We start from the raw sequence: 12526 nt of genomic DNA, 5'->3' as shown, positions 1-12526 counted from the left end.
GCACAGAAACCAGTCCATTCTTCCATTATGCTGATATTGGTGGCTATATTTAGCTACACCCATCTTAAATATCAAAGCCTCATGTAAAGTCTATGTTCTACTGGGAGAGAATGTGGTGCTCTTGGATTCTGCTGCCCTCTACTGGAGACAGAATAAATGAAAACCTGTCCTGTTACACAATGAATTAAACGGACACAATAGCTAATGCCTTTTTCGGTAAGATCCATTTAGTAGCATATCAAGATTAATGTTGCTTGCTAACTGTTGTCGACTACCTCTTAAATCTCAGCGAAAATGTTAGAATTGCAGTACCTACTGAAGTAGTAGTGATCCACAGTGATAGTGATCCACAGCGATCCACAGTGATCCACAGTGATCCACTGGACACAGACGTCCGTTTAACATCTAGTATTGATTTAAATTTGGCTGAATTGTCAACTAATGTGAATTCAATGTGAAGTCAACAAAAAATGTCACCATGTCATTGGATTTAGGTTAAAAGTTAAGTGAAAATAATAAATGCCCTTAGGTTGATTAATTTTTCCATGTTGATTCACTGTCATCATATAGACTTTTGGGGGTTGAAATTATGTGGAAACAATGTTGATTCAACCCGTTTTTGCCGTTGTTGCAGCTGACACTATCATGGATCACTTTAGTGGCTGTCCAAGGGCAGTCATAATCTCAACAATTTATTGGCTTGGAATGGTCTTTCCATGTTATACCTATAGTACTTTATTGTAAAGGTATCGCATTACATCAATTAAGTTCACTAAAATAAATCCCATGGCATTTTACAGCCAGTATAACTGTCTCCATATTGTATCTCCCTGTAGAATTCTCCCTGTTCTCATATAACAATGGCACAGTGATGTCTTCGTGTCGCCCTGAGATGGACAACAACAACCGCAGTGCCCTCTCTGCAGCCTCCGCCTTCGCCATCGCCACGGCAGGAGCCAATGAGGGCACGCCCACCAAGGAGAAGTATCGCCGCATGTCCCTGGCCAGCACAGGTACAGAGCGTGTTTAACATCAGTTCTGTCCACAATGGGACCATTTGAATATACCACATTTTCAAAAGCATGAGAACTTTAATGTCATTTTTGTTCTTCTCAAGATTTAAAAAAAAATCTATATAGTCATTAAAAATGTAGGTGTGATATTTGCATGGTGTTTTTGATACATTTTACGCAGGGTTCCAAACAGACCAGAGGAATGGGGACAAAGAGTTTGTCATCCGAAGGGCTGCAACCAACAGAGTCCTAAATGTTCTGAGGCACTGGGTGTCAAAACACTCTCAGGTAATACTTCCAGATACATAGTTATGATAATTCACTACTTCTAATGTAAAATAGAGTGCAGGTTTCCAATCAGTTAACATTTTTGTGTGCATTTGTATTGACCTCCAGGACTTTGAGAGTAACACTGAGCTGAAGCTGAAGGTCATAGCCTTCCTGGAGGAGGTGATGCATGACCCAGAGCTGCTGACCCAGGAGAGGAAAGCAGCCGCCAACATCATCAGGTACCTACCAGCACTACCATCGCCTCAGCTTATAGACACACACTGCTAACATTGAATACATGGGCTATAACTTCTATAGGGCTGATTAACACTGATGTACAGAGTAAAGAGAAACACATTATAAATACATACCTGTTGTATGGTCTATTAGGACCCTGACACAGGAGGACCCTGGTGACAATCAGATCAGCCTGGAGGAGGTTAAACAGCTGGTGAGTGGGATGACTGCATGTGGATCTGGCAGTAATGTAAAGAAGACACTGTGTTTTACAAAAGATGGTAATTGAGTCAATAGAGGACAATCTCTCCTTGACATATGTTAAGTATGTGTCTCAGGAATGTTAGATTATAGGGAAGTAGTTGTCATACCTCGCGTCTTGAGAATGGTTACCACTGATGCTCTTTTATGGGTGTACTAGGCGTCAGTAGGGAAGGCAGAGGCATTTGAGAGCCATTCTGCCCTGGAGATAGCAGAGCAGCTCACCCTACTAGACCACCTGGTATTTAAGGTCATCCCATATGAGTGAGTGACACCCAAACACATGTTGTATTCTCAGTTGATGATACATACAGACATACAATATGGGAGACATACAGTGATTTTGAATAACAACTATGCAGTATTAATGAGAACAAATTAGATTTATTTCTACTTGATCCTCCAATATTGTTTTACAGAGAGTTCTTTGGTCAAGGCTGGATGAAGAATGACAAGACTGAAAGGACACCATATATCATGAAAACAACAAAGCACTTCAATGATGTATGCAGCTAACAACGCCCACCCCCCAACATAATATTACAACTGTACATTTTCACTTTTTTTATTACAGTGTTTGGCTTTGGTTGTTATGCATTAGGAACATGGCTATTCCTTGTCTGTCTTGCCTTTGTTAGATCAGTAACCTGATTGCCACGGAGATCCTGCGTTGTGACGATGTGACCACGCGGGTGGCGGTGATGGAGAAGTGGGTGGCGGTGGCGGATATCTGCCGCTGTCTCCATAACTACAACGCTGTGCTGGAGATCACCTCCTCCCTCAACCGCAGCTCTGTGTTCCGCCTCAAGAAGACCTGGCTCAAAGTGTCCAAGCAGGTAAGGCCACATCTCTTCACTACACACACCCAGCTCACTGATGGCTCGTAGCCTGGTCCTAGTAATATTATTACATATTTTATCATTGCACTGGGACCTCAATACACTCTTATAAACAGCTTGTTATGACACCTCATACCTCTATGAATCCTTATAGCTTACTACCGATAAGACATCAATTTAACAATGGTGATTATACCTGCGTGTTTTCCAACATAATATTTTGATACAGTATTTTATTTAATCTCTCAGACTAAAACCGTCATTGACAAGCTGCAGAAGTTGGTTTCGTCAGAGGGGAGGTTCAAAAACCTGAGGGAGGCTTTAAAGAAGTGAGTGTTTCTTCTGCTTGTTCTAATAACTACAAAAGCCAAAAGCCAATAAAATGTTACTGGCCATTTGGGCAGTGGCTCGATCAAAGTATTAGCAAATTTGTGACTTCTGTTTTTCATTTTAGCTGTGACCCTCCCTGTGTACCATACCTGGGGATGTACCTCACTGATCTGGCTTTCATTGAGGAGGGGACGCCCAACTACACTGAGGACAAATTAGTCAACTTCTCAAAGATGAGGATGGTAAGCGGTCTCTGCTTCGTGTAATGTTACAGAGATATTCAAATGCGTTCTGTGGCTTTGTATTGTATACATGGCTTATGTTGTTCTCTCTCTGCAGATTTCACATATCATCAGAGAAATTAGACAATTCCAGCAAACAGCATACAAGATTGATCATCAGCCAAAGGTAAAGTTTTAAAGCTGTTTCGTGGTAACTTCTGTTATATTGTACATATAAAGAGAAACAGAAGAAAATGGCAATGGCCATGAGGGAAATCCTGAGTGTCGGTATTAGTCACATCGTATAGATTATCGTAGTTGTAGCCAACCTGCTGAACCTGTATATTTGTCCTGGTCTAGGCAGCACAGTATTTGCTGGACAACAGCTCTGTTCTGGATGAAGAAAGCCTGTATGAAGCTTCTCTCAGAATTGAGCCTAAAGTCAACAACTGAAGAGGATGACAGTTTCCCAAAGTGTACTCTCTGTTAAAGAACTATGTCGTACACAGTAGACATAAACAATAACTGGTGTTAAGTCATGTTTAACATTTTTGCTCTTTATACATGTGTTGTTTTGAGATGTTATCTTATGTACACATGTTCATTTAATTGTCCCATTGTTGTTGAAATATTTAATTTTTCCTCTGCAACAAGGACCATTTCACTGGGCTTATTAGAGTGATAACTAAAGTCACAATGATCTTGCATAATGGTGTGTCCTTTGTAACCAATGAAATTGATTGACACCTTTTCATACTGTGGACTTTGCACTTCCTGTAAGCACACCTGCTGCCAGGGTCCTACTGTACAGGAAATATTGTTCTCTTTACTCAAATAGATATAATGTGTTTATCTGCAACTGATGTAGCATTGTAAAAATCTAACCAGGTAAAACAACGTGGACATTTTTAAACCCAAAATTGATGCGGCTAAACCAATGTGTGTTCCTTTAATTGTTCTATATCAATCTGCCTCCTCCCTGCTTTGATTATTTGCTTCCATTTGAATTTCTATCAACATTTGAGTAATCTTGTCACAATTGAGATATGAGAGCCACTAGCACCACAGAGCTTTGTCTTGTCGTCATGAGGAGTGATTCTTACATAATAAGATATTACACTTGCCTGATACAGGAAGTTCCTGACTTGCAGTACAGTACTGAATCTGCTCTGAAATGAATGAAGAACAGCAAATATATAAGGGCATATCCACACAACAAGCTTTTATCTAAGAACCAGCAAGGTCTGGTTTCTTTTGAAAACATTGAAGTCAAGTGTGAATACACCCTAACCTAAAACATGATTAACAATATTTGTAGCTTTATTTCATTACTGTTGCATGTTGCATTGTAACAGGCGGTTAAATCACAAACCTCTTACTGTATATTTGCAGAAGTAATTCAAGTCAAGTAGCCATAAATACAATTTTGTTTTGCAGAATAAACTCTATTAATCCATGCAATTGAAATGGCTGGTAATAAGCCAGTGTACGTTATATCTCCAATACGAGTGTACTTCCAGTTTGACAATGATTAGTTGGGGGTGACATCTTGTTTGACTAGGGGTTTGGGGAAGTTTGCTGCTATTCTTGGAGCATGCCATTGTAGCTGTTTCCCTTTTTAAAAGCACATGTGTGTTAGCTTTCAATTTAAACTTAACGGAGCACACATATTAAAGAAAAATAAAGCAACACCCTTGAAATTGTAGTATTTTCAGGCTTTGTGATATTTGTGTACAGTAAAAGGTTGTTCCGCTATTATACTGTATCATTCAAAGACGATCTATGTCCTTTTGCTGTTCCAGTGATTGTGGAACGTGACCGTATATCACTCTGTTAAATGCATTGTTGTTTAAGAGTATGATAAAAGTAAGTGAATGAGTTACTCCGCCTGCAGCATTCAAAAGGTATTTTTGTAGTATTAGTATAAGGTAAGGGGTTACAAGAACACAGGAAAGTATTTTGTACTTTGTTGTTGTTAATTCACCTTGCTGAAATGTATGCTGTACATTTTGTACATGCAGCCCTGCATATTTCTTAATGTGGAACAGTGTCAAGTACACCTCTGAAAAGCATTGTATCCAAGCGTCAACACAAAATGCTACAACAATTGTAATTTTGAAACCATGACTTAGAGGTAGAAGACAACTTCAAAGTGTTTTGCATATACTGTAATCCTGTCTATAATCATTCTCTTAGCAGGAATATAGTAATGTAGTGCTTATTCTGTGAATATTTGTATGTATTTTTACCATGTACAGTCTAGAAACATTTAAAGCTCATATGGCAGGCATGCAACACTGTATCAGACAATATTAAAACAATATATATACATATATATACTGTATACACTTATACGTGCACATACTCTTATAAATGAAATATTAACAAACAAACGTTTTGCTGTTAGCAATACCCAGTGGTATGAGAATTATCTTTCAACCCTTATGTTTATTTCCACAGCTTGAGAAATATTTCCAGTTTTGTAAAAAGAAAAAATGTATGTTTCCTGATTACCTCTTGCTAATAAATCTATTCTATCTCAGGGGCATTGTTGTCTCAAGTGTGTTTGTGAGAAAACAATACATTTTCTTCTCTCTCGCTCTTCTATCACTCCCCACCCCCCTCTATCACATGCACACACCACACAAACACACACTCTACCACAGCCGTGGGAAGTACGGGTGCTGGAGGTGAAAGAATTTGTGTTGTTGCAATTAAAAGCTATTGAACAATTTTTGTGTTGCATTATATTATCATCATACTAGGCCCTGTAGATAGATAGATATACTACATTTTGTTTTCAACTTCAAAAGCCTATATGGAATTACTGAGAAACTAGGATACTAGAAACTGTCTTATCTAATGCATATTGGAATGCACTGTATCCACACAAAATAAAACAGTCAATTCACAATGACCTGAATTCATTTGATGTTACTGTGTCATCCATGCAGTACAACAAGGTGTGTGACATGGAGGAGTACTACCACAGACTTCAGATCTTCATTGAGAACAAGAGGATTGACCATCACAGTGAAGGAAATCACAAGTTCACAAGTATGAATAACTGCATTACAGTTGTGTTTCTTCAGTTGTTAGACGTGTGCATATCCTTTGAGTATGTCAATATATTAATTGTGCCTTCTTCTGAGATTTGACCTCCTTACCTAGTGGGACTGAATCCGTTCTCGGACACGACCTTACTTTGCTCAGGCCTTCAACAACCATGGCAGTAAGGGGTGAGTGTCACCACTGGAAAACCCATTTCCTTGTAAATACTGTATATTCACAAAAATCTCTTGGTCTAACTGGATACTATTAGATTCTTACTCCGGCTCTGAAAAAAAAATGATCTTAGCAGTCAAGCATTTGAGTACATCAAGTATAACAAGGGACTCATGACAGAGGATAACTATCCATAACAGCACATATATGTAAATAGCAATGCCATCTTTACAACAACTACAGTACTAGCACTTCGAAAGGTGACAATCTATTAACATCATTTATGCTGGAATCATTTTGAAGGAGGGCACTTGCAAGTTCAAGACTGATTTGGCCGCTGCTTTCGTTAAGGATGTGGTCAACATAACAAGGGTAAGTAAATTGACTACCCAGGCAGTCATCTTATTGTATGTTTTTTTCATGACAGTATGATGAAATGGGTATGCTGGATGCTGTGGCCAAACACAACCCTGTCAGCCTTGCCTATGAGGTGACCTCTGATTTCATGCATTACCATAGTGGTGTGTACAGCACGTGAGAATGAGTCTCTACTATGTTTTTAAACCTAGAATAATGGTAATATCTGTTGTGGCGTACAGCAGGTCAGCCACCAGGGGGAGACTCGTCGATGCCTGGTGACAGACGGAGTATACATCACGAGGCGATTGCTCCATCTGCTGGACATGCCAGGTCTCGACGGGTTCTCTGGCCAGGACTAATTGGGACTGATTGGGGATTGGTGAATAATCAAGGGCTGATGGCTCACTGATTGCTACAACTCCCATAAAGCTGCTAGAAGGGCAGCACACAACAGAGAGACTGGAGGAGGAAAGGACTCCCGTATAGTTGGTGACGGTACCAGAGGTAGCAGGAGGGTGTTCAGTTTTTGATCCCCACAGGATACAGCAAGACCCGGAGCCCAGAAGACGGTATCCCAAAGAAGGTCTCTTGGGGAGACCTATTCTTTTCTTTTGGACTATTATTTTAAGAAACACCATTGAAACTGAGCTAATCCAAGGACAAGGACCCATGGAGAGACGGCTGGGGTAGGGTCGACCCGCCACCGACCCGGGCACATTGCCTGGAGTTGCCCGGCTCGAGAGGAGTAAATGCCATCAGCCAGCCCCGGAGGCAAGGTGGGTCACGTAGTGAACTACATCACCTCCTGTTGGGCACACCACAAATCAACTGCACCCATGGTCCCGGTGAAGGTTGACGGACATGACACGGAAGCTCTATTAGACTCCGGGAGTATGGTTACCCTCGTAACCACGAGCCTGCTGAACCAGGATACCGAACGTGGTAGGGAGATGTCCATTTCCTGTGTTCATGGGGACACAAAGCGGTATCCAACCGTATGGATCAACATCGTGACGCCACAAGGGAACTGCCAGTACCAGAGTTGCCGGTACCTCTCCTAGTGGGACGAGATTGTCCGCTGATCGCGCCCCTGTGGGGGCACGAACTGAGGAAGAAGGTACAAGCCGGCCGAAAACGAGAGCGAGGACAACCCATTGCCTGTGCAGCCCGGAAACAAACGGTTGATCAACCTGTATCTACGGGTCCGGAGTCGGAGTCAGAGGGGGTGCCAGAACCTAAATTCTATCAGCATATTGATTGTGAAACCAGGGCTGGTAAATCCCTGGATCATTGTTATTCTAACTTCCGCGACGCATATAAGGCCCTCCCCCGCCCTCCTTTCGGAAAAGCTGACCACGACTCCATTTTGTTGCTTCCAGCCTACAGACAGAAACTAAAACATGAAGCTCCTGCGCTCAGATCTGTTCAACGCTGGTCCGACCAATCTGATTCCACGCTTCAAAACTACTTCGATCACGTGGATTGGAATACAACAACAACATTGACGAATATGCTGATTCGGTGAGTGAGTTCATTAGAAAGTGCATCGGCAATGTTATACCAACAGCAACGATTAAAACATTCCCAAACCAGAACCCATGGATTGATGCCAGCATTCGCGCGAAACTGAAACGACTGCTTTTAACAAGGGCAAGGTGACTGGAAACATGACCGAATACAAACAGTGTAGCTATTCCCTCCTCAAGGCAATCAAACAAGCTAAGCGTCAGTATAGAGACAAAGTAGAGTTGCAATTCAACAGCTCAGACACAAGAGGTATGTGGCAGGGTCTACAGTCAATCACGGATTACAAAAAGAAAACCAGCCCCGTCGCGGACCAAGATGTCTTGCTCCCAGGCAGACTAAATAACTTCTTTGCTCGCTTTGAGGACAATATAGTGCCACTGACACGGTCCGCTACCAAAACCTGCCGTCACTGCAACCAACGTAAGTCACTGCAACCAACGTAAGTCAAATATTTAAACGTGTTAACCCTCGCAAGGCTGCAGGCCCAGACGGCATCCCCAGCCGCGTCCTCAGAGCATGCGCAGACCAGCTGGCTGGTGTGTTTACGGACAATTTCAATCAATCCTTATCCCAGTCTGCTGTTCCCACATGCATCAAGAGGGCCACCATTGTTCCTGTTCCCAAGAGAGCTAAGGTAACTGAGCATAATGACTAACGCCCGTAGCACTCACTTCCGTCATCATGAAGTGCTTTGAGAGACTAGTCAAGGACCATATCACCTCCACCCTACCTGACACCCTAGACCCACTCCAATTTGCTTACCGCCCCAATAGGTCCACAGATGACGCAATCGCAACCACACTGCACACTGCCCTAACCCATCTGGACAAGAGGAATACCTAAGTGAGAATTCTGTTCATCGACTAGAGCTCAGCATTTAACACCATAGTACCCTCCAAACTCGTCATCAAGCTCGAGACCCTGGGTCTTGACCCCGCCCTGTGCAACTGGGTACTGGACTTCCTGACGGGCCGCCCCCAGGTGGTGAGGGTAGGTAACAACATCTCCACCCCGCTGATCCTCAACACTGGGGCCCCACAAGGTTGCGTTCTGAGCCCTCTGCTGTACTCCCTGTGTTCACCCACGACTGGACTCAATCATCAAGTTTGCCGTGGTATGCTTGATTACCAACAGCGACGAGACGGCCTACAGGGAGGAGGTGAGGGCCCTCGGAGTGTGGTGTCAGGAAAATAACCTCACACTCAACGTCAACAAAACAAAGGAGATGATTGTGGACTTTAGGAAACAGCAGAGGGAGCACCCCCCTATCCACATCGACGGAACAGTAGTGGAGAGGGTAGTAAGTTTTAAGTTCCTCGGCGTAGACATCACGGACAAACTGAATTGGTCCACCCACACAGACAGCGTTGTGAAGAAGGTGCAGCAGCGCCTCTTCAACCTCAGGAGGCTGAAGAAATTTGGCTTGTCACCAAAAGCACTCACAAACTTCTACAGATGCACAATCGAGAGCATCCTGTCGGGCTGTATCACCGCCTGGTATGGCAACTGCTCCACCCACAACCGTAAGGCTCTCCAGAGGGTAGTGAGGTCTGCACAATGCATCACCGGGGGCAAACTACCTGCCCTCCAGGAAACCAACAACACCCGATGTCACAGGAAGGCCATAAAGATCATCAAGGACAACAACCACCCGATCCACTGCCTGTTCACCCCGCTATCATCCAGAAGGCGAAGTCAGTACAGGTGCATCAAAGCAGGGACCGAGAGACTGAAAAACAGCTTCTATCTCAAGACTGTTAAACAGCCACCACTAACATTGAGGGGCTGCTGCCAACATACTGACTCAACTCCAGCCACTGTAATAATGGAAATTGATGTAAAAAAAATGTATCACTAGCCACTTTAAACAATGCCACTTAATATAATGTTTACATACCCTACATTACTCATCTCATATGTATATGTATATCCTCTCCCCTGTAGCTATTCCCCAGGTCGTTGCTGCAAATAAGAATGTGTTCTCAGTCAACTTACCTGATAAAATAATGGATAAATAAATAAATAATACTGTACTCTATATCATCTACTGCATCTTGCCATCTTTATGTAAAACATGTATCACTAGCCACTTTAAACTATGCCACTTAATATAATGTTTACATACCCTACATTACTCATCTCATATGTATATACTGTACTCGATACCATCTACTGCATCTTGCCTATGCCGTTCTGTACCATCACTCATTCATATATCTTTATGTACATATTCTTTATCCCTTTACACTTGTGTGTATAAGGTAGTAGTTGTGGAATTGTTAGGTTAGATTACTCGTTGGTTATTACTGCATTGTCGGGACTAGAAGCACAAGCATTTCACTACACTCGCATTAAAACTTGTTGGGGATAGGGGGCAGTATTTTCACTTTGGATGAATTGCGTGCCCATAGTGAACTGCACCCTACTCTGTCCTAGATTGCTAATATATGGATATTATTATTACTATTGGATAGAAAACACTCTGAAGTTTCTAAAACTGTTTGAATTATGTCTGTGAGTATAACCGAACTCATAGGGCAGGCAATCTTCCAAACAAGAAGTGAAATTCTGAATGTGGGTCAAATTTGACGTCATCGCCCCTTCCTTTCCCAACAAGATATGGATCTGGTAGCACTTCCTACGCCTTCCACTGGATGTCCTCATTCAGTAGAACATGGAATGGAGCTTCTGGTGTGAACTTTGACCGAATGGGAGGGGAAATAGTCACGGTCTTGGCAGAATGCAATTTCCCTGTGGCGCATTTCTCTGTGGGTGCCACCGTTGTTCCATTTGGCTGCAGATGAAAACGTATGATCCGGTTGGAACGTTATTGGATATAAATGAAAATAACATCCTGAAGATTGATTCTCTACTTAGTTTGACCAGTTTATTCGACCTGGAATACATCTTTTTGAAGTTTTCGTGCGAGTTGTCCTGGACCAGCGTCAGCTTTTGGGCACGTGAGCTGAAAGTGCTAGCAAATGCAGCTAATTGGACACTAGTATTGGACATTATGGAACAAAACCACGATTTATTGTGGAACTAGGACTCCTTGCACTGCATTCTGATGAAAGATCATCAAAGGTGAGGGAATATTTATGATGTAATTTCTTATTTCTGTTGACTCCAACATGGTGGAGAAATACTTTTACGTCTGAGCGCTGTCTCAGATTATTGCATGGTAGGCTTTTTTCGTAATGTTTTTAAAAAATCTGACACAGCGGGTGCATTAAGAACCAGTGTATCTTTAATTATATGTAGAACACGTATCTTTAGTCAAAGTTTATGATGAGTATTTCTGTTGTCTGGCGTAGCTTTCTATAATTCCTCCGGATATTTTGGAGGCATTTCTGAACATAGCGTCAATGTAAACCGAGATTTGTGGATATAAATATGCATATTATCGAGCAAAACATAAATGTATTGTGTAACATGTCATATGAGTGTCATCTGATGAAGATTTTCAAAAGGATAGTGATTCATTTTATCTCTAATCCTGCTTTTGTGACTCTATCTTTGGCTGGAAAAAATGGCTGTGTTTTTCCTTTGATTTGGTGGTGGTCTTACAAAAATATATGTGTTTTCGCTGTAAAACATTTTAAAAATCGGACATGATGGGTAGATGAACAAGATGTTTATCTTTCATTTGCTGTATTGGACTTGTTAATGTGTGAAACTTAAATATTTCTAAAGAATATTTTTGAATTCTCTGCGCCACCTTTTCAGCTGAATGGGGTGGAGTTCCCCTTGGGGATCGCCTTGCCATAACAGGATCTGCTAACCATGTGTATGTGACAAATATATTTTGATTTGATTTGATATGAACCAGACCCCCCCCCCCCCCCCGGGGGGAACCACAGAAGGAAGAGCCTCCCCCTCCTCGATTTCGAGGGGCCAGTCGAGACACCCCCTGGGGGCAAACTGAGTGGACAATTTGGGACGGCCCAGTGGGAGGATCCTAACTTAAAAGCCACCGCAGCCCAAGTGATAGCGGTGGATGGACAGCTACTTCCGGGGGTGAGTGACTGGCGATACCCCCATTTCCAAATCAAAAATAACCTTTTGTATCAGGTGTCGCGCCAACAGGGGGAACTTTGAGAGGTATGGTTGCTGCCCCGATAGTACATGGGAACCGTTCTTCAGCTGGCCCACACCCATCTGTTGGGGGCGCACCTGAGAATGGAGAAGACCCAGGAACAGATTGTCACCCAGTTCCACTGGCCCGGGATGAGGAGGGCTGTGG

The 12526-nt window shown here is 42.5% G+C and overlaps 1 protein-coding gene across 1 annotated transcript in view; it reads left to right on the top strand.

Annotated features, from left to right (window-relative positions):
* LOC139405518 (ras-specific guanine nucleotide-releasing factor 1-like) overlaps positions 1 to 5717 on the top strand; it is a 33801-nt gene extending 28084 nt beyond the window's left edge. The window contains exons 17-27 of the mRNA XM_071147923.1: positions 837 to 1013; positions 1195 to 1301; positions 1410 to 1522; positions 1674 to 1734; positions 1942 to 2045; positions 2201 to 2285; positions 2420 to 2617; positions 2870 to 2949; positions 3075 to 3192; positions 3290 to 3358; positions 3532 to 5717. Coding sequence (XP_071004024.1) covers positions 837 to 1013; positions 1195 to 1301; positions 1410 to 1522; positions 1674 to 1734; positions 1942 to 2045; positions 2201 to 2285; positions 2420 to 2617; positions 2870 to 2949; positions 3075 to 3192; positions 3290 to 3358; positions 3532 to 3624 — 1205 coding nt within the window. The 3' untranslated portion in view covers positions 3625 to 5717. The remainder of the gene's footprint in view (positions 1 to 836; positions 1014 to 1194; positions 1302 to 1409; positions 1523 to 1673; positions 1735 to 1941; positions 2046 to 2200; positions 2286 to 2419; positions 2618 to 2869; positions 2950 to 3074; positions 3193 to 3289; positions 3359 to 3531) is intronic.
* Positions 5718 to 12526: the final 6809 nt, after the last annotated feature.

The sequence above is a fragment of the Oncorhynchus clarkii genome, chromosome 1, assembly GCF_045791955.1.
Source record: "Oncorhynchus clarkii lewisi isolate Uvic-CL-2024 chromosome 1, UVic_Ocla_1.0, whole genome shotgun sequence".
Classification (NCBI taxonomy): Eukaryota; Metazoa; Chordata; class Actinopteri; order Salmoniformes; family Salmonidae; genus Oncorhynchus; species Oncorhynchus clarkii.
This window is presented reverse-complemented; position numbering and strand designations above follow the sequence as displayed.